Genomic DNA, 22,954 nt, shown 5'->3' with positions numbered 1-22,954 from the left:
AAGTTTACAACGTTTGAAAAAAGTAAAATTTTACTATCTTAAAAAAAATTCAAATATTTTTTGCCTTAAAGTAGATAGTTTCCGAGATATCAGCCAAAAACTTTTATTTTAAATTGCGAGCGAAGCTCCACCTGGATCTGTCAGCTTTTTGTACTTTTATGGTCAGTAAGTGACCCTTAACCTAAAACAAAAGTGAAATTGGATGGGAAATTTAGTGCGAATTTGGCTAAATAAAAACAGCTTTATTAAATGCGGTAATAGTACTACACTACTTTTTCTGTCACCAAAGGTGGTTTAAATCATGCAACATAGAAGCGCAAGCTTTTTGTGTCGACTGACAACTTTCGAGTGAGAATTTTTTAACGGATATTAAGTTCGGTACCTAGATATTTCAGTTTTTTAGATTTGGTTAGGTACCTTCCAGGTCAGAGCCAGGGTGGGGCAAGCGCCCCACCCTGCCCCACCGTGGCTACGCCCATGTATCAGTATGTGGTATTAAATGATTTATGCCCCTGTTTACGGCCCCGCATAACATTTCTATTGAGTTTGCAATTTAATTGTCAAAGGATATGGGATATAGAGGGAATATAGTTCTTTGTGCTTTTCTACGGGTTGCCTTTTGAACGTTGATTGATCGTTGATAGGTAAAAGAGGTATTTAATTGTATTAATTTTGGTTGGCTTCTGTTTTATTGATCACATTTTGTTCGAACGCAGAGAAAAATAATTTGGAAAATCCAAAAGTGCACGCCTCATAATTTTTTTTTAATAATTATTTATTAATAATTATTTTTGTTTATTTAATAACAATTAAACCACATCGAATCAGAGCCTGAAAAATGAAAGGGTTCTATTCCTGAGCATACTCAAGCGTAAGAGAAAAAAAAGACTCGATTAGTAAAGTATTTCGGTCGCTATCGTGTTAACAAGAAAATCCTCCGCACATACAGACACACGGACGTCCAAGACAGAACTTTTTTAAACTGTTTTTAAACTAGTTTAAATAACAAAAATGACATCAAAAATATCATGAATGTTAAAAATAGTGTATTTTCTTAATATGTGTGTGTATGTATTATCTTACAAGTGCAATGTATGATACATAAAGACATTTTAAGTATGAAAAATCAGATGTTTTGCGCGAAGTGACAGTAGTACCCACCTCAACGCTTCGCTTATGAGGCGTGCAATATTGGCATAGTGCATACATATATCAGCATTTTTTTTCATTTGTTTCGCTTGCGAATATCCTACTAATTACAATATACCTATGCGAAAGTTTGTAAGAACGTTTGTTGTTGAAGGTAATTCTAAGAGTACGTATATATATATGTTATGGAGTTCAGTTTTGATCAGTCAATTAATTTTTATTTTAAAATGTCACTACGGTCTCTTTTTAAACTTTGAAGCCTTAATAAACTTATACTGTATACTGCTCAGTTAAGAATTTTTATGAGTAATACCACGTATTACGTATAATAAGAAAATTCTAAAACATACGAAAATTTCATTCACATTATACATTTTCCTTCCTATAACATTACCCTTAACATTACCTCATATGCATTTAATTACGTGCCTAACAAGTAAACTTATAAAATATGTAAATGCAAATAAAATTCCCATCTAGTCACGTAAATGAGTCTGACATTCAATTGTAAATAGGCCAAGTAATCAATAATTTTCTCACGACTCCGATGACTCAAACAAACGTATAAGGTGACTTTAACATATTTAGATGTAGTTTTGTTTACACGCGCGATAGTACACTATGTAGGTTATCTTTGTAAAGGAGTTTTCTTGATTTTCACCGGTCATCCATTTCAAGAGCGTTTTTTTTTTGTTGAAGTGAAACTTCTTTATCGGGGTTGGAAAAAAATTTAGTGTAACATTTTTCCGTTACGCGCCATCTTGTTTTTATCCCTACCACGCGTGATTGACGTATTTCTGTAAAGTTGCATAGTAAATTATTTTTTTGAAAAATAAGGTCATAAAGAAGTTTCACTTCTTACGTGTGTACACTAGTACACACACACATTTTTTTTTATTATAACCTTAACCTTAATTATAACGCTTCTTTTAGTTTATATACCTAATAAACAGTAGGCTACATGAATTTAAAAGTTTTTGTTTGAGCGGTAGGTACCTATTCGATGGTGGTTTTGAGTTTGTGTTTATTATCTTAGAAAGTTTTACTTGATATGGAGTTTTACTAATAACTGAGTAGGATGAATTGATGCATTTATTTTGAATTACCTAGCTTCTTTTATTTCACATTACTTACGCAAATATTTTAATATAGGTACATATAATTAATGAAACTGGTGCTTACATAAGTAATTTAATAAAAAAGTTTTAAAAATGGTATTTGAAAATATCAAATTCTTTCTTCCTATGATATAAGAAAAGATATCATAAAGATTAGAATATAGGTACATAGTAAAAAGACTAAAAACTATAACGCATAATTAATATAATACAAGCTATTCTGGATTCATCACTAACATCGGGTATGTATAATGAATAAGAAATCGCATTTTTCATTGCCACTAAGACAATCAAACCGATTGTCCATAGAATTTACCCCTTTGTACGTGATGTTGATAACACAAACAATAAGATTTATAAAGAAAGGAGATACCTATTATAAAGAAGAGTTCAATTATTCTAACCACTGAGTAAGTAATAGGGTAAAAGTGGGATAGATGCCCTACTTTTTGAAATAGCCTCATAATTTTAAATACATGAATCTTATACGAACACTTTGTATGAATATAGCTAGGTTAATTATCTGTTTTGAATTACTATATATATTTTTTATCCTATCATTTATAGATAATGTGTAATAAATATTTTTGTAGAACACCTTTTTTGAGGATAGATGCCTACCTAGTTGGATAGTTGCCCCACCATGAAAATACTAAGGAGGATAGATGCCTGCAGAGTGGGATAGATGCCTTACATACTCTATAAACGCGAAATCTAATAAAATTAATATGATAAACCAGCAAATGTCATGTTAACATAGTTGTTCTGTTGTCCAAGAATATACTTGCGCTCGCACTCCTTCTTTTCTTTTGTAATTTCGTGGCGTGGTTCTCCTACAATCAGTATAAGGACAGATCATTAATAAGTAAGTATACCTAACAAAAAAAGCAAATTAAACGAGTAAAATCGGTTAATATAGAGAAAACCTCTGACGCAATCAGGTAAAAATATAAACAGTACTTGTGATTATCGATAATAACATGTACATATGTATTGAGGGATAGATGCCCTAAGAGGCCCCTAAGGGCATCTATCCCTCGAAAAAAAAGGGGCAACTATCCTTTTTGATAAGGATAGCTGCCCCAGTATTTTTTTTATTAAATAAAAACAAATTAGCCACTATTTTCACTTAGATTTGTACTTAATGAACCAGTGTATAGACATAATAAGAAATATAGTGAAATTTATTAATACTTATAAAGTTATGCAAAGGCAAATATCAACCTTTTTAAATTTTAACGTGTTCGTGAAGTTCGCCGCGGATATTATAACACACACTAGCGAAACACGTCTTCACCAAACAACAGCTCATGCGTACCCGAGGTGCGGGATGATAGGAGCTCCTATTTAAATCATTAATTCGTAGTCACGACTCTGGGAAGTGAGGTTTTTTGAAAATGAGGCATCTATCCCCGTGCGGCATCTATCCCACTTTTACCCTATATACCAAATTACTAAATAGTGACGTGATATACAGATGATAAATTATTATTATTGTTTTAATTTTTTTCCAAAATGGCGGATCGCACGAATTTTATGTAATGTGCCCTGTGAATATGCCACTATAAAGTAATAAAAAACCGGCCAAGTGCGAGTCGGACTCGCGCACCAAGGGTTCCGTACAAACCTGCAATTTTTTTTTTCACGGGTTAAAGGCAATTAGATCTAAGTATTTGATATGAATTTCAACTTGATAGCTCTACGCGTTCATGAGGAAAAAAGTAATAAGTTTATATATTTATTAAAAAATAAATATATATTTTGTAATGTAACTAAAAATTTATGGTTTTCGTAATTTTTCCTTTATCTATGCTATAAGACGTTGCTTCGTACCAAATTTCAAGATTCTGAATTCACGGGAAGCACCCTGTAGGTTTTGATTCCCTTGCAAGTGTCGAAAATTTGCGGCATAAACGCCTGTATCTTTTGATTGCGTTGGCTTAGAAGTTTGATTTTTTCACAGCTTCAAGGGAAAGTAGATTTGAGTAATTGATATAAATTTTAGCTTCATAGGCCTCCACGCGTTCCTGAGAAAAAGGGTCTTGACAGACGGACGGACGGACGGACGGACGGACAGACGGACAACAAAGTGATCCTATAAGGGTTCCGTTTTTTCCTTTTGAGGTACGGAACCCTAAAAACGATATAAAATAGAAAATATGATGTACTTATTGTAAGTATTCTTTAAAATTACTGTTTTAGTTTCTTGATTATGTAACCCTATTGCCTACTTAGTACTTACACTACTTATTACCCTAAGTAGCTAGCTACTAGTTATTATTCTGTGCCCTGAGTGCCTTTTTACAAGATAAAAATAATGCTTTCCCATATAGGTACCTAATTTAACACAAAAGAAAGTGACGGACTATTTATTAACTAGATAACATTTTTGAATTTTATTTTATTTTTATTCAACAATATTCGTCGAATATTCGTTGCAATTAATTACCTAAAATATGTAGAGAAAAACACATTCTTTAATTTTTTAAAATTTTGTGTATGATTTCGATCTGCCTTTAATAAGAAAAAAAAATGAGACAGAATTTGGCATCAAATGACCGTATTTTATTTTTTTTGACCACGATACCTAGCACACTAAAAAGCCGCGCGAATGATACACGTAAATTATAAACGACGCATAAAATATGTAACTATCCAAAGACACAACTTATTATGGAAATAAATAAGAGATATCAAATTATTATACTAATGGAGCATTAAAAAGTCAAATGTTATTACCAATTAAATTAATTTTGTTTGTTATGTAAAGCAATTTTTAAAATTGAGTGAGATCTCAATATATTATGTTCTGAAATACTTGGTGACCTCGGTTCTGATTTTGGACAAATTTAATATGAGTAGAATGTGATTTAATCATTTAACTATAAATCTATACTTATACTTATTACTTATCCATACTAATATTATAAAGCTGAAGAGTTTGCTTGTTTGAACGCACTAATCTCAGGAACTACAGCCTACAGGTCCGATTTGAAAAATTATTTCAGTGTTGGATAGTCAATTTATTGAGGAAGGCTATAGGCTATATATATGTACCACGAGCGAAGCCGGGGCGGACCGCTTGTGCGCTATAATAAGCCCAACTTGCAATCATTTACTTACCACGGTCGTAGTCTCTGGTGACAGTACCTAGTTAATTTTAATAATGGATTTGAATAGTCTAATCTACAACTAAATCTCAAACTAACAAAAAAAGACGTGTGGCACTCGGGGACTGCCGCGGTAAAGCTTTTGCATGCTATGCCTTCAAGCCACACCTCCGTGCCCGTCGGAGTGGGGAGCGTGAGGTTTTTTCGTTACGGAATTTCTGGATTCGGTCCCCGCGCTCAAGGCCCGCGATAGAAGCTATGCAATAGCTTAAAAGGAACATACCTAAAATAAAAGTATTTTCTTACAATAAACTTGCATTCTTAACATGAGTTAAGTAGTTACAAGTACCTGTATAATTACAATCCTTGACTTATAAAAACACAGTAACAAGTATTCAATTATTGGCTAGGCCAGAATGTCGAATGTCTAGATTTTTGTATTAATTATTATCTAGTACTTGCATAATATCTAGTTTTTATTGATCTCGTGCTGAAGTTTTTCGAAATACATATACCTAATGACGTAATGAAATTCTATGTAACTAGTTTTACGTGACTGCAGCCATATGTGGTAGGTAACAACCCATAATGTTTATACTAGTTAAATACAATTGATTTTAAAAGCAGCTGAGTTTTAGAGACCATTTTTAACCTTCTAAGAAAATGTGTGTACTTATGTCTGTTTTTATGGCTCTGATCCGGATACAAAATTTTCTCTACTAGATACATATTTTGATTAAAAAATAATATTTAAGATGTATACCTACATCTTTTAAAATATTTTTATTAATAAAAAATTTCAGTTCTATAATGCTTCTATAATATATGTATGTACCTACTCGTAAAATAACAATATCTTAGGTTAAAAGCAACCTACTTTTACAACTTATTTGAAACTTTATTATAAGAACTTCTAAATTTCCCTAAACAACAATAAAAGAGTTAACATATAAAAATGTATGTTTGTATCTAAAATATCAAAAGTTCGAAAAGTGTTACACCGAGTCGAAACGGTAGCTGGTTGGTGTATGCAGATTAGATGCACCCAAAAAAGTAAAAGTCAATTTTGAATATGAAATCAGATGTTTGGATGTATTCTGAGGTACGTTTTATGTTCAATGTTAAAACGTTTACAAATTTAATGCTTTTTTTATTTGAATAAAAGTATAAATGTTTAAACAAAGACTTGACTCAGCTCTGTTGAGACTTGGAACGTAGCCAAAAGGAATAATATAATATGGACAGAATGTAATAAATATTACATTTTATTCCTGATATAGGTATTTAATTATTAGTTCCTACCAAGTAATAGATATAAACTAAATATTTTAACATCGAGAAATAAAATACGGGAACTCTTTTAATTGTAACGATTGCATTTATTTGTATTCGATTTTAACCATCTTTGTTTTTGAGCTGGGTAGAGAGTAGAGAGGTAAAGTAATTACTTTTCAAATAATATATTTATCAACAGTTTGCTTAACGTTTGGTCTATCCAAAATAATCCCGTTACACATCCAGTTAAAAATAGAAATATTATATGTCATCCAAGTAGCCAAGCTTGACTTGTCCTCTGTCCCTACTGGACCGATTCTTTGTCACACAAGCAATCGAACCCTCTACATTCGCACGTTAACCACTTTACCTTAGAGACCAAACAATATTCAATATCGTTTTCATGTCGTTGTTCAGAATAACTCCCCAGTTATCTTGGACTGTGGGTGGATGGATGGCTATTCATTAACTGATACCGGCTGCGTTTTGTTTTATTTTTAGCAGACGGGATGATTTCGGTGTTTATATTATGCAGGTATGTGTAGAACTAGCTTGACCCGGCTTTGTCCGTATTTGTAATTTTAATTCGAAATCATTGTGTTACACAGTTACAACGTTATGTCAATTTAACTTTTACATAAATTTTAGCTTTTATCAAACTAATATATGTAGTATGTATAATGTAATATGTATACAGATAAAAATAATCTTGCATAGGGTACATACCATATAAATTACAGGCAAATCGATCGAACAATTTTTGTAAAAAGCAATTTAGCTGAAGGCAAGGCATTTTGATAAAGTAAGGACAATAACAGTAAGTATGCATTTAACTTATAATATGGACGGAGTTTTGCTTTGAAAAAGCTGTATTCGAATATCTTAGACGATCTCTACATTATCCATCTGCATTTGTCTATGTTGAAGTAAGTTATTCTGTTTCTTAATCTACGACTACATGACTGTTAATTATCATCAAAATACGTTCAGTAAATTTTTCGTGAAAGAGAAACAAACATCCATACATTTTTATTTCTTACAAACCTTTGCGTTTATAATACTAGTTTCATCCGTAGATGAATCCGCGGGAATAGGATTAGGATATGCAGATTATTAGAATAGCAATAATATGAAGATGTCGACTATCCCTTATTCGTTTTATTGTCACGTAGATTGCGCAGAATGTAGCAAAGATGACCATAATTCTATCTGAGGGACGTATAAAGCACGCAGTGGATATATTGTCCTGTTGATTTATAGCGTTTGTCAACGGTTTAAAGTATAAGGGTAAGCGGGTTTTTAACTATTAGAAAATTGATTGTGTTGGATTTTAAAATTACATAATATAATAATCTTCTTATATATAAAAATGAATCGCAAAATGTGTTGGTAAGCGCATAACTCGAGAACGGCTGAACCGATTTCGATAATTCTTTTTTTATTATGTTCCTTGAAGTACGAGGATGGTTTTTATGTAGAGAAAACGTAAATATTATGTACCACGGGCGAAGCCGGGGCGGACCGCTAGTTCTTAATAAATGTCACAATATATTGCCCGCTACACAACGCGAAGCGTGTGGGTGTGTTCTATTACCTATCGCAAGACCTAATTGTGTCAAGATTTTATTCATATTAACGCTATAAGACGATAACATTTTGTAATGACTAGCTACCCGCTGTATATGATGGTCTGCCCAATTGTCCTTTTTTGTGTTTTCTCTCCATAAGAATTACCCCTTTTCCTTAACAAAAACGTTAAAAAATATCGAATCGGTAGATCATTATCTATTTACTTGATATTATAGTTATTAAAGACATTTTATTAAAGCATTAAAGTTAACTATTGCAGCGTCGTTAATCGCAACTATTAACCAATGAAATCGCTTCCGCTCAACACTTACACTACAAGAACAATGTCAACATCCCATCATTCGTCCTTACGCTAGTTAGAGTCGCGACGAAATGCTAACGGGTTCTGTATATTGCGTAATGTCGCGGAATCCCAGGAATGTTTATATGCTGATTGCTGGGCGCTTTGTTTAGGTCATTCGGTCCGGTTATATTGAGATTTTCTTTGAATATTATGTGTAAATGTGAGTACTTAACTAGCTTGCATTTTCACGGTATCGTAAGCTTTAATACATGTAATTTTCCATCTCCTATTTCACTCTCATAAAGTTTGATTTTGTGATAAAAGGCCTTTGTTATTTTCCAAGTAATATTCTATCCCTGTACAAATTTTATTAAAATCGTTTCAATCGTTTACACGTTTACTTTCGCATTTTCATATAAGCAGGTGAACGTGCGAATTTATATCTATGTATTTGATTAATGAATTGATAGAAACTACTGCGTTTATTGCAATGAAATTTGTTATACATATATATTTCTGTCGTCTTAAGCTCTAAGCATCTTTGTCATGTTATGGCTCCAATTGAATGAAAAAGTTACAATATAATTGTATTATTTGCTGTGTGACAGAGCTATATAGATCATCTAGGGCTATCACTTGCCCACACTGGAAATAATACTTCTTTTTGACATCGTGTTTAACCCCCCTGAATATCAATTGTTTCACCAAAAGGCTCGGCCCGACTTTAATCACTTACATAGATTTAAAAGTCATACAAAAAGTTGATTCTTGCACTCCCGGTACGACCTCCTTCGCATCAGCTCCTCATTATCCCTGAAGCACATAGCTTTTCAAATGATATACACAATGCATGCATTTTACGTAAATTATAATGGCAGTTCCGCATTCATTGGGGCTTGGGCGCGCCCTTTGCGCAAATGGCTTGTGACGTGAAACGTACTATTGCGATGGGGATAGGGTTGGCACTAGTAAAAAATATTTGAGACAGTGTAGAATTTCGTGAAAATATTGTATAGATTTAACCATCATCATCGTAGTCCATACTCATCCACATTATTTCATAACGATAAAACTTACCTTGTTTTACTTGAAAAAAAAAAACATTATATAATATTTTGTATTGCACTTTTTGTGTTAAAAATATTTATTAATACAAAAAATTTGTAACAGATGAATTGAATTAAAGCCTATCCTTTAATTCCGCCGCTATGAGCAGAATGGATTACAATGTAAAAATTTACGTAAAACATATTTTTACCCAATGTTTATTTATTTATTTATTTATTTATTTATTTATTTAAGGTCAGCCAACAGTTATTACATCAGTACAAGCATACAAAAAAAAGATTACAAAATAACTTACATAAATGTAATAACTACTTAAAGGCTAACACCACATGCGAAATAAAACGGTTTACGGTTACATATTATGACAATAACTACAACGATTAATTTGAAAAAAATAAGTTAAAAAGAAAACAGTGATAGATGTTACCTGTTTTATCTATTGTTATTCCCAAAACTAAATTTGTGTTTAAAAATTTTGACTAATTTTGTACAATTAGTGTATTGTGACTTCCCTACCTATTCCTAAGGCGTATTACTAACTACATGCAGGCATGGACTGGAGTGATTTATACTGTGATCGGGCCCTTAGGTGTGGATTTCATTAGGTACTAGTTAGTTAAAGATCTCTGATATTTGTCAAAATTATAAATTATTAGACCGGAATGTTAGGCCATTGTCGTGACATTGTTATGCTTCTTTTTAACTCTAGGAATTGATTTAGTGAATTAGGTCTACAGGTGTTACTAGGTAAGTAGCTTTCTGCTATAGCTATTCCGTTCGCATGAACTACATTAAAGGTAAATCTGACGTCAAATGAAAATTGTCCATACAAATTATGCTAGCGTTAGAATTTAGAAGTTGTAAGTTGTAACATCCTGAAATACATCATTTTCACTCATGTAGATGAATACCGATCAACTTTAATATATTTTATCCTTTTAAAGTACCCAACGTATTTCTAATCTACTCAGCAATTTTTATTCGTTGGTTAATGGAAAGTTCTAACAAATAAGTGTCAACAGTAGATATACAATACACATACAAAATATGCATTAAACTGAGCGTCAATGACCTATTAAAAAAACTGAAAACCATACAGATGATGATAAATGTGTAGGTAAAAGCAGCCAAAACCCATATTCCCTAAACATAGAAAATCTAAATCAAAATTAGAAACACTATAGAAACCTAGACAATCGCAGATCTCTCCCGAGGCTAAAGCTACATCGATTTTGATAAAGCGCGTGCCAATTTAAAATAATTTATTTGTTTGTACTTGTAGTTGAAAAATGATTGCACTCAACATCAAAACGGCTGCTTTATAATTAAAATTACGAGCATAAATCAAGTATATCGCATATAATTGAATGTTTGTGCGGAGTTGTATAAATCATAAAATATGTTTTTAACTAAGTAGTTGTTTATTGCGGTTTTGTTTGCGGAAAAATGTAGCATATTCGTTCGATATATATTAATAATATGTAAATAAAATATAAAGATAAAATAAAATAAAATATAAATAAAATATAAAATAAAGATTTTTGTGCAAGGCTTCGGAGTTCGGACACATAAATTATAGTAGGTAAAATTGGCATAATTTTAAACTATCAACTACAGAGTTTCTTCCCGGTTCTTCTCTGTTGAAACATCTTTTTGAACCGGTGGTAATTGGGAAAAATGGGATAAAACTATGTTTCGACGATTAAAAAATACTTCTAGAAGAAATATAATTGAAGAAATCAATATTTGAGTAAGTGTTTGAATAGAAGGACATTATTATACGGGATAGGTACTATTTTCAGACAGAGTCATATGTAAAAACTAGTGTACTACAGGATCAAGGATAGTCGGTTAGAATAAAGCGTGTTCTGAACGAGGAAATAAATCACTAAATTCGGATTTACTATTTGGGCTTCCTAATACGATATAGCGTTTATGTTGTTGTACGGTGTGCAAAAAAGTCTTTATTTTTTGCTAATAGCGCTTAATAGATGTGTATGAATATATATTATTATGAGTTTAATGTTTCAGAACAAGTAAGACATTTATACATTTAAATTGTATGTATGTTAAAAGCAGTGCTGCTTTGGTTTAACGAGAGCACATATAATATAAAATAATTTTTGTACGCAGTATTGCGCCTATTATTATATAATGATTTGTTAACCACTGTTAACAATTTTAGCTTCAAAAAGCACAAATAGTTTTTAAAAGCCGTTATAAAATCTTCGATTAAATAACGAAAGTTCACTCCTTCACGTTGCATTTAGGTAAGCGATATAATATATTGCTTGTACATATATTATTAAAGAATCATACCATTTTCGGAAGGAATCAAATATCGATAAACACGACTAGCTACATGTGTGCAAAAAAATTAAATATAAATAAAAATAATTAAATTAAATACCTTTTTATGCTGACTGTACTTCATAATGGGATGAAATTTCAGCATTCCTCATCGAAGCCGTATAAACATTTCTCTCCACTAGTATTAGTTTGTAGAAATCAGATATGTATAAAATGTAATTTACTTGTAAATAAATCCATGCCAATGTTACACGTGTAAAAGTTATACAATTTCCCGGCTAAACTGCTGAACCGATTCTGATGAAATTTAGCCCTGAGATACATAGTTGAAATTTTTGGATCAAACAGAAATGACCGTGTTTTTTAATGTTTATTAAAATTTTCCGCACATCATTTGTATAAGTAATATATTTGTATGCACAGATTATTTGTATAATTTCCTACTTTTACGAAATAAAAATGAAGAAAATTTAAGAAACAGATATAGATATTCTCTGTTGTTATTTTTAACTTTATCCATAAATCGATAAATAAATACAATACGTACAATACCTACATAAAATCTTCCAAAATAGTATAATTAATGTGAGTAGTACACAAATATTTTATTTTTATCATATTATTCAATTAATTCTCTTTTATTTTATATCAGATTATATGACGCAAAAGCGTATGCCATTTTTCTTTATTTGTTTCATTTTCAAACGCCTTACAGTTTATTTATAGCAAATGTGCGTATATAAAACCTTATTAAGGCTATGTATATTATACAATGTGTGATATTGACACATTATTATCTTTTATAAGTTATTTAGTTGTTTATTAATAGAATAATTATTTATAGGTTTAGAATTTATATATAGAGATTAAAAACAATCACCTAATTAGATTTTCCTACCACATACTACCTACATAATATTTTAAATACAGGTGACTTGACATAGGTGTAATCGTTTAAAGGGGTAAAAATCACAAAACTCATTTGGAGTAAAAAAGTAAAAATTACCGAGCCGAAACGTATATAAGTTTCAGAAATTTTTGACATTTTAACGTTTTTTCGTAATTTACCACATTCTTAGGGAAAATGCGAGGGAAAACGATAAAAAAATATTAAAAACGTTCTAATTCTTCTCGTTGTTAGATTACTATTTCAATATTCAAACTTATAATTTAACGTTAACAATTTATGATTTTATAGTAAGTATCTAAAATTTATCCATCTTACCGAAAGAATTAAAAAACAGAATATCGTGAGCTTAAACTTAAATAAACAGACAATTCAATCATAATAAACAAAAGAATTAAAGTTTCATTTCAATAAAATTTACGTATTTATTCGCTAATTGAAATTCTAAAGCCTACAACCTACTTATTTAAAGTTATTATTATGTGGCCAACAGTGGGTAAGACTAAAGTAACTGAGAGGTGGCACGTGCCACTTATTATTACGTTTTATTGGCCACCGATCTGCGCATAGCCTTAATGTTGTTAAGGTGCTGACACATTGTATGGACTGTATTTATTATATGTTATAATCTTCTGGTGATATGTCACTCAATCTTTTTCTAGTTTCACGATAATTTTCTTGCCTCGTATGTGTTTCTGCTTCTTTTCAATTTAGTATTTTAATTTTTATGGTATGTTCATTGGTTTAATAAAATGGATAGCGCTTGAAAGTAAGCTCTAAGGATTGCTCTATTATTCTCTGGTCACATTTTTTGCACATTTGTTGCCATTGGAATTAGATACATTGAAAATAATTAGGTAACGATTTTATAATAGTTGTTAACCGCCTTGTTTTCTCGCTGTATTTGTTGTAATTCAGGTACCTCTACTTTTTTCTACTCTAGTAAACTAGATGCCTATAACTGTTGAAATAATTTTAATGATTTGCATGATTCATATTGTAGATTCTGCATAATTTTTAAAAGTGGGTAATTAAAAACAGAAACGTCATAAAAACTTGTAAAACATAATAAATTGTAAAAATGTTTTTTTTTTTTTTTTTTTTCTAAGGCGTATGAACCCATATAAAAAAAATATGTATTGAGATTTTTCTTATTTAAATTCATGTCCCTTGCATACTACTTACTTACTTACTTACTTACTTAACTAGCTCTGCGACCCAAACCGAGTCTTGGCTTCCGACACGAGTTTACGCCACTTTCCTCGGCTGCAGTTGCGTCGCTCCATCGATATCTGGGACGGCCCACGGGACGTCGGCCAGTTGGAATGCCCAGATATGCCTTTTTCACGGCCCGATCATCCCCCATTCTTAAAACGTGACCGAGCCATCGGAGGCGTTGCGCCTTTGTCTGGCCAATGATGTTGGGCTCGGCCACGAGGTGTTGGATTTCCGCGTTTCTGCGGATTCTGAAGCTACCATCTGGTTCTTTAACGGGACCTAGGATTTTGCGTAGAATCTTTCGTTCGGCCACGAGTAGCTTATTTTCTTCCTTTAGCGTCAGCGTCCAAGTCTCACAACCGTACATAAGAATAGGCCTAATTACTGTTGAGTAAATTCTTAGTTTGGTCTTCCTGCTCAGGAGCTTTGACACTAACACTTTGTGAAGGGCTGCGCTGCAACGTAGAGCACTCTGGATGCGGATATCTATTTCCTCCTGCCTCGTATTCGTGTCGGTGACAGTAGATCCTAAGTATTTAAACTTTGCAACACCCTTATAAACTGTCCGTCCAACATGAAGATCCTCTCTGACTAGGCGTGTATTTTTGTATCGTTTCATGTGGAGATACTCAGTTTTTTCATGGCTGATGCTAAGTCCCACTGTTTGAGCTGCGTCTTCCAGAGCCGCTGCAGCCAACGCCAGCTCAGCTTTACTTTCTCCCAGAAGGGCCAGATCGTCCGCATACCCTATCACCCGGTGCCTCCCATTTAGTTGCAGCCCAAAGTCGACAGTTAAAACTCTTCTGAGGACATATTCTAGCACTAAATTAAAAAGCATTGGGGACAGCGCATCACCCTGTTTCAGTCCTGTTTTGACCACAAACTCCTCCGTTAGATCGTTACCCACCCACCTTGCATACTAGGTATTGCATATTAGGTATGAATCATGAATGCATTATTCCCGCAAGTGTGGCCGCACCCTAACAGCGCAGTACTAAAATTTATTCCTGAACAATGTGAGTCGGAATGTTGGTCCTTGATTGAAAATCGATTTACAATCGATTGTTCTTTTTCCAACAACGAATCGGGTAATAAACGTTTAAAATACTGTCGGTTACAAAATACATCGATAAAGGGTCAGCAGATTTATAGTAAAGAAAGTTATACCTACTTCCTTATAAAGTGGTCATGAGAGTACCGTTACTAGAATATCAGTTTTGGGAACAACTATAGGTGTTAAATGATATTTGTTTATAGTTTAATTCTTTGTAGGGTGAAGGGATAGTCTTAACTTTTTCTTAAGACAAGATTTTGCGATAAAAATATTGAAGGTATTTTGTAAACACGAGTATATTTGGGTTTTTAATACTTAGGTATACTTATTTTTATTTATTTTCGGCGTAGGCGATGGGCCACGCCGCCCACGCCTTCCACCGCCTCTGCCAGCCACTGTTAGGTAAAAAAGTGATGATTATTAAAATGTTCAATACAATAATATTTTAATAATCATTTGAAAATGTACATATTATTATGATTGTACTTGCATATGTGTCAAGAGATATTGGGCAAATTTCGTGCTTCTTATTCCGAATCTATAAAACAGGACATTATCTGTGTAATTGAATTCTTCCTGTTATACATATTATAAACAAAATAACAAAGATATCCCAAAAGGAAAGGATAATGATCCCATAGTTCCTCACACACCTCACTATAACATAAACATACTATTCCTGGTTAAGTAAATAGTAAACCAGTGGTCGTTCACCTTGTTCTTTTGAACTGAAACTTAAATTAAAAACATTTTTAGTTCATATAAACTTTTATAAGTGAAGAATAGAATAATATTTCTCATGTACTTAAAATCACAAATTAAATATAATACTATACACAGCTAAACCTTTCGTTTTTATCTTCTTCTTCTTCTTCTTCTTCTATATCTACCTTAAAATTATGTTATCTGAAACTCAAAACTTAATTTATCGGTAATACCTACTTATCTTAACTTTTCCAAGTAGGTAGGTAACTAGGTATTTAATATTTATAAATTGTTAGTTATTTGCAATAAATCGTTTTAAATTAAATTTCACTTATAAATACTATATGACCTAGGTAATTTTCTTTAAAACTCAACTTTCCGAATAAGATTTCAGAAGTCCTTTCACCAGACTAGGTACATTGTTCAGTGTTCTTATACATGACATAGGCTATTTTTATTATCTAGGATCAACAGACAGTTCCAGGGCGAGCACCTAGTTAATAAAGACGAAAGAAAGTATAAAGTATTAACGATTACATCTCAGGAACGTACAAAGGCAAAATTAAACAAGATTGGAAATAACTTTATAGCCGTTTAAATGGCGCCTTTTGATGCATTACGGCTGCAGAACATTCCTAACATGTTAAATAAATAAATAAATAATCCTGATGGAAACCATGTAGTGTCAAAGGATCTGGGAAATTGACTGAAACTTATAAATTATGTCAAGGGTAGTGTCAGCTGTAATATGTACTCATTTTAGAATGGAAGAAATATTTCGTACAATATATTACAAATAATTATTAAAAAATTCTAAATCAATATTAGTTTTAGTTTTATTTATCAATATAACTAGTTAATATTTGAAAGATTTTTTTCCATATAAAAGACTAATCTCTACTCTACGACTCTACCTAAATAAGTATCATTTTTGCATGTTTCTAAAAAGAGTCCTGCTACATCTTATTAACACACAATATTCTAACCACATTCTAACATTATCTTATTGTGTATAAGCCGAACAAAAAAAAACCTTTAGCAATGTTTAAAACCAGTCAGCACCCACCATAACCATTTAAATTAGCCGCGTAATACCGTTCCGTGGCATTAGCGACGAAAATCGGAATCGTTTGATGACAAAATTTAATACACTGGCAACGAACCAACTGTCGCATTCGTTTATTTATCAATTACAGCTAGGGAAAGTTCATTTATACGTAACGACTGCGATACGATTGTCGTGCCCGCGAGTAGATAGCAAGAGGCTTATTGTCTAGGCGGCTATTTCAAGTCGCTAGTTCTTAAGCGAAACATTTCATCCATCAACCTCCATGCACGGAAACAAAGCTTTTGAATATTAAAGCCATTTTCACTTAAATGTCTCATTCATCCATTCACGTTTAGACGCATAATCCATAGTATTCCGTTATTCGATTCCATAGTTCATTTAAAAAAAGTTAATTCTTGCATTTATCTTTTTCCATTCATAATTTTCTTATTAACCGGTCACTTTCGTAGCTCTACTGTATCGATAAAAGGGGTGATTTACACTTTACGACGTATAATCAGGTCAGATTAAATTATATTATCGTAGAAAGGCTTGTTTTAAGGGTCTAAAGTCTAATTTTAAGGTTATGATTATAAACTATCACGATATAAAATGTCGTGTGCAATAAATGTCATTGAACCTGTCAAATAATTATTATAGTCCTTTCCACCTAAGATGATTTCTGTGACACATCGATTTTTGACACGTGTAGAGATGTCGGTTACTGAAATCGTATCAATTGTTTCCGATAATCGATAATATTCTATATGGAAATGAAATCGATTTGAATAAAGTACCAAAATTAGTTTTTTCGGCATTTCGCCAACAATTAACTAAGAAAACTTAGCAAACAACAGCAACAAAAAGTCAACAATAACAATTAGTAACAATAACAGAATACCACGTAAAGTATCAATATAAAAATGCAACTTGTATACAAGGCTGACGAACTCGTACAGACGATTGACTCGATTGACAAACGATCACAAGATGGGCGCCGATTATATGATTTTCCAACTCTATGATTTTTCAACGATCCATTTCATGTACACGAATTGCGTAGGTATTATATTTTTGTGTTATTTTATTTTATTTTTCATTATATTAAACTAAACAATACTGTTTTTGATTTATAAGCTTAAGATGTTTCATTTTTATATTTTTGGTAATAATGCCGCCATAAAATAAAAATATTATGCACTAAAATTATTTTGACTTTTTAAACATAAAATTCGTAATTCGGAACACGATGAAGTGTCACAGGAATCATCATAGGTGAAAAGGACTATAGTGCATAATATTGGAAGTGCTTGAGATAACGATAATAACATTGTATTTAAGAGAAAATCTTTGACATTTTACGTTAGTTTAAAAGCAGCTAAAACAAAGTAAACTGAAGTAGGATAAAGTAATATTAATTAACTGTAAACTTGTTTTGTTCGATGTCTGGCTATTAAACATGATTTATAACTTACGATAGCACAGATTATATTTTTAATTTTAGATTTCAGACTTTACATATTTATAAATCACTAGCAGTCCGCCCCGGCTTCGCCCGTGGTACATATTTACGTTTTCTCTACATAAAAACCATCCTCGTACTTCAAGGAATATAATAAAAAAAGAATTATCGAAATCGGTTCAGCCGTTCTCGAGTTATGCGCTTACCAACACATTTTGCGATTCATTTTTATATATAAGATATACTCGATCAAAATTGTATTAGGTATAGCTCAAGTTACGTGGTAGATATTACATATTATATACTAAATAGTCTTAACTCTAATTCCAACTGTTATTAAAAAAAATACTTACCTTTATTATTATTTATATAGTTTTTCTATTTAGGTTACCGTACACAATAAAACATATTCCTTTATAGGATTAGTTTGTTATCTGTCTGTCATCATTTAATCCATATTTATGATACCTACATTTTTATATCAAAAAAATAGTCACTCAAGGAGAAACAATAAAACTATTTACTACAATTAACCCTGGTCATGTTGAGTTTACAAATAACAGGCGACATTGCAAACAAACCGACAGACAAAGGGTGTAAATATTTGTGTTGTAACTGGGTTGATGTACTGTCGTGATATTGTGCTTGAATAACTGAAAATATGCAGTTTTGTATCTCAGTATTGGAAATAAGACTTGTTTTGTATTGCGTCGTACCTTTATTTTATACCAAGTGATGTGATGTAAAATAGACTTTAACATTTGCTCTCTATTTTTAAAAGATATTACAAATTAATTTTATAAAAAAAGAATATCAAATGCTGTTGTGCAATGTTTACACATAGAGTACCGAGGACCGATACTTAATGTTGGTCCTATATAAATATTATATTATAATATATGATTTATAAGTTATTGCTAAGCATTAAACATATTGCCAAAATGTGTAGTTTACCCAATAAAAATAATGAATGTTTAGTTTTACTAAGTTCCTTGTAGATACTATAGGCTCTCTGTATAAATAGACTAAAAATACGAATGACGATCTGTACAATATTTGGATTAATTTCATAATTCGCACATCGTAATAACATTACGTTAATGAGTGGCCAAACTGTTTATTTTCCTAATTGTGCGCAGTAAAAATAGCGTAATAAATCACCGTGTCAACGAAGACATACGAAGATCTCGCATGTCTGGGCGGAGGAGATAAGATAAGCGAGAGGCTGCAGTCAGTCGCGGTACAGCTATGGACAACTTCGGTTATCGCGAGATGGGGTGGCCGTCACCCTTGCAGACGCCTCCGACGCAAACGCCGCGGTCCCGCCTCACGAGCAGCACGCGCACCCGAGACCCAGAGGAATTCCCACTCAGGGGCTCCTTTCGCCATGTACGAAGCATCGACTTACTCGAGTCCGCCAGTGAACCTGGAAAAGCTAAAGAATATCTGTTCGTCGGACCCTCACCACCAGCTGAAGATGCGCCCAATATGTATCACAGTTTCGACGTTATGGCCCCCGATCCAGAAGCCCGGTTAACAGAAGACATGGTCCGGAGAGCGTTGTGTGAAAAAGCTTTAAGTTTAGGTGCGGGCAGATTTTTTGATGATCTTGAATGTGGATTGATTACAGCAGATAATATAGAAGAACATATTTCATCTGCTCCTGAAGTGGTTGTGAGTTTAACGTTGTTATGGGCAGCGTTTTTGGCCCGTGATGAATTATTGCCAGGACTCCTTGAAGCAGGAGCTGATGTACACTACTCTGATCCTATCGGCTTGACTGCTCTGCATATAGCTTCGTTCAGTGGTGCGAGCAGATCTGTTGCGTATTTGATATCTGTTGGTACTGATGTTGACTATGCTCCCAAGTACTTTGCCCCACTTCATTGCGCCGCGTTTGGAAATTCATTAGAAGTAGCTGAATATCTTATAGCTAATGGAGCTTCTTTACATGCAGTTGTACAAAGGGCCGGCTGTGAAGATAATCTCGTCCATTGTGCAGTTCGTAACGATTCGTTGGAATGTATGGAACTGTTTATAGAGAAAGGTGTTGATCCCGCATATATAACATCAGGAGGACTTAACGCTTTACATTTAGCTGCAGAACTCGGCGCAAGGAGATGTCTTGCTTTCTTATTAAAAGAAACTAAACTTAGTGTAAACGGTGTAACAAAACAAAGGGATAAAGAATGCACTGCTTTGCATTTGGCAGCGTCAAGAGGCTATACAGAATGTATAGAACTATTACTTTCTGAAGGAGCTAAAGCGAATACAAAAAATTATAGAGGGTTCACAGCTCTTCATCTGGCAGCAAGGTGTTCATCGACTGAATGTGTTGAAGTTCTTTTACGCGATGGTAACGCTGATCCAAATGCTGAAGATTATGATAAAAGAACACCGTTACATGCCGCTATATCTAAATCAGAGCGTGCTTGTGATATTATTGAAATGCTTGTAAGTTGGGGTGCGCAAGTGAATAAAAAAGATGAATATGGGTATTCACCAATACATATTGCTGCTATAGATGGACTGACAAATTGTGTGGAAACATTAATATTTTTGGGAGCCGATGTAACTTCGAAGTCTAAGAAAGGACACACTGCATTGAGTGTAATAGTAAGAAAAACACCTAAATCTCTAGCTATCCTCAGACACAATCTTGATAATGGTATATCCCTCAGTCGTTCTACAGAAGGGAATGAAGAAGTACAAATCGAGTTTGATTTTGGAAAACTGTTAAAATATTCCTATCCACGCGAGATCACTTATTTGAATAGTTTGATTGATGAAGGCCAGAAGGACATATTACAACATCCTTTATGTTTAGCGTTTTTATTCATGAAGTGGCGAAAGATAAGAAAGTTTTATTTGGCGCGATTAGTTTTCTGCTTTTTGTTTGTCGTGTTTTTATCTATATACGTGTTAACGGCTGTTGTTAAAACATGTGATGGTAAATATGCGCAAAAGTATGACGTACCTAATGAGCTGTGTCAGTCACAGTCGATTCTTGGCGATATTTTAGAAGATAATCCTATCGAATTGGAGAAATGGGTGTTGCTAGCGATCACAGTATTCGAAATAGTAAGAAAGCTGACTGGTATTACGGGGTATTCGAGCATTTATCAATACTTTACGACATTCGAAAACTTATTGGAGTGGTTTGTTTTGCTATCTGTATTTTTACTTTACGATATCGAACGAGACTACGGATGGCAGAATCATATCGAAGGCTATGCAGTGTTAGGAGCTTGGACGAACTTAATGTTGATGATGGGTCAGCTACCGATGTTTGGTGATTACGTAGCTATGTATCAGAAAGTTTTAACAGAGTTCTTAAAATTACTTTTAGCATACATTTGCTTGTTACTTGGATTCGCTATATGTTTTCTAGTGGTCTTTCCAAATGAAGAAATGTTTTCAAATCCCTTGATGGGGTTGATCAGTACGCTATCTATGATGGTTGGAGAATTGAATTTAAACATTTTAATCAACGACCCGCTACGTGACGACCCACCTTTGATTTTCGAACTTTCATCTCAAATTATTTTCATCCTATTTTTGATGTTTGTAACGATCATACTTATGAATTTACTCGTAGGTATAGCTGTACACGATATCCAAGGATTAAGAAAAACAGCGGGCTTATCAAAGCTTGTTCGGCAAACGAAATTAATTCTATTTGTAGAGATGGGTATGTTTAGCGCATTATTACCTAAATGTCTGCACAAATACATATACAGAACTGCGTTAGTTTCACCTGAAGCTGGTAAAGTCATATTAAGCGTGAAACCTTTGAATCCTCATGAGAAAAGATTACCAACAGACATTATGATGGCTGCGTATGAATTGGCGCAGTTAAACAAGCTGAAATCGGGTACATCAGTTAAGGAGATTCTATACAAGAACAAGTACCATTCATCGAAATTCAAGAACGAAGGACAGACGGATCATCAATTCAATATAGAGATACGAGGAATGCAGGAGAAAATAGACCAAACGACGTTCAACTTAAAGAAGATAGATCAGGAGATGAGACACTTAAACACGTTGTTGATGGAGCAGCAGCATCTATTGCAGAATCTGTTTAAAATGACCGACAGATCGTATTTACATTCCGCACAATTTTATCCTGAATCACCAGTTTTCTTTAGCAATAATTCTGATGTAACAAATTCGATAACTAAATGATAAGTGGAAGGAACAAAGTTTGAGTTCGTTTAAAGAGTTCGTATAAGAGGCAGAGATATTTGTTGATCACACCTGTTCAAAGTGGCTTTATCTTATATCATTATTGTATATTTGATAATTAGATATTTCTTAAACCGCGTTATCTAAATGAGATAATGTTCGCCATTTGATAAGAGTGAGATGTAAGGAAAAATGTTATCAGGGTACACAAGTAAGCTAATTAAATAAATTTTATTTTTTTATTGTCACGTTTTTTTCTTTATCGCTTGTTTTGTTACGAGTACATTTGTCATTTATGTACCTCATGATAGAGTTCATTATTTCAGAAAATAATGGTTTTGGCTCACTGAAAATAATGTTTATATTTACTCCGAATCTTTACTTTGTTGTTTACTATATAATACTCAATTGAGAATGTTTCATGTTTTTAAGTTAATTAATAAACGAATTTAAAACCTTTTTAAACTAA

The 22,954-nt window shown here is 32.9% G+C and overlaps 1 protein-coding gene across 1 annotated transcript; it reads left to right on the top strand.

Moving 5' to 3' along the window:
• Window positions 1-19,545: 19,545 nt before the first annotated feature.
• LOC149479642 (transient receptor potential channel pyrexia-like) lies at window positions 19,546-22,733 on the top strand. Its single transcript, XM_089708020.1, has one exon. The coding sequence runs from the start codon at window positions 19,546-19,548 to the stop codon at window positions 22,483-22,485; it is 2,940 nt and encodes a 979-aa protein (XP_089564146.1). The 3' UTR covers window positions 22,486-22,733.
• Window positions 22,734-22,954: the final 221 nt, after the last annotated feature.

Source organism: Colias philodice, chromosome 20, assembly GCF_061535455.1.
Source record: "Colias philodice isolate Cphi_HAF_F1 chromosome 20, ilColPhil1 Martin Lab GWU primary, whole genome shotgun sequence".
NCBI classification, from domain to species: domain Eukaryota; kingdom Metazoa; phylum Arthropoda; class Insecta; order Lepidoptera; family Pieridae; genus Colias; species Colias philodice.
The sequence above is the reverse complement of the archived record's forward strand: the minus strand, read 5'-3'. Positions and strand labels throughout refer to the sequence as shown.

Coding starts and splice junctions, on each gene's coding strand:
- LOC149479642 (XM_089708020.1), top strand. CDS start 19,546: ATGGACAACTTCGGTTATCGCGAGATGGGGTGGCCGTCACCCTTGCAG.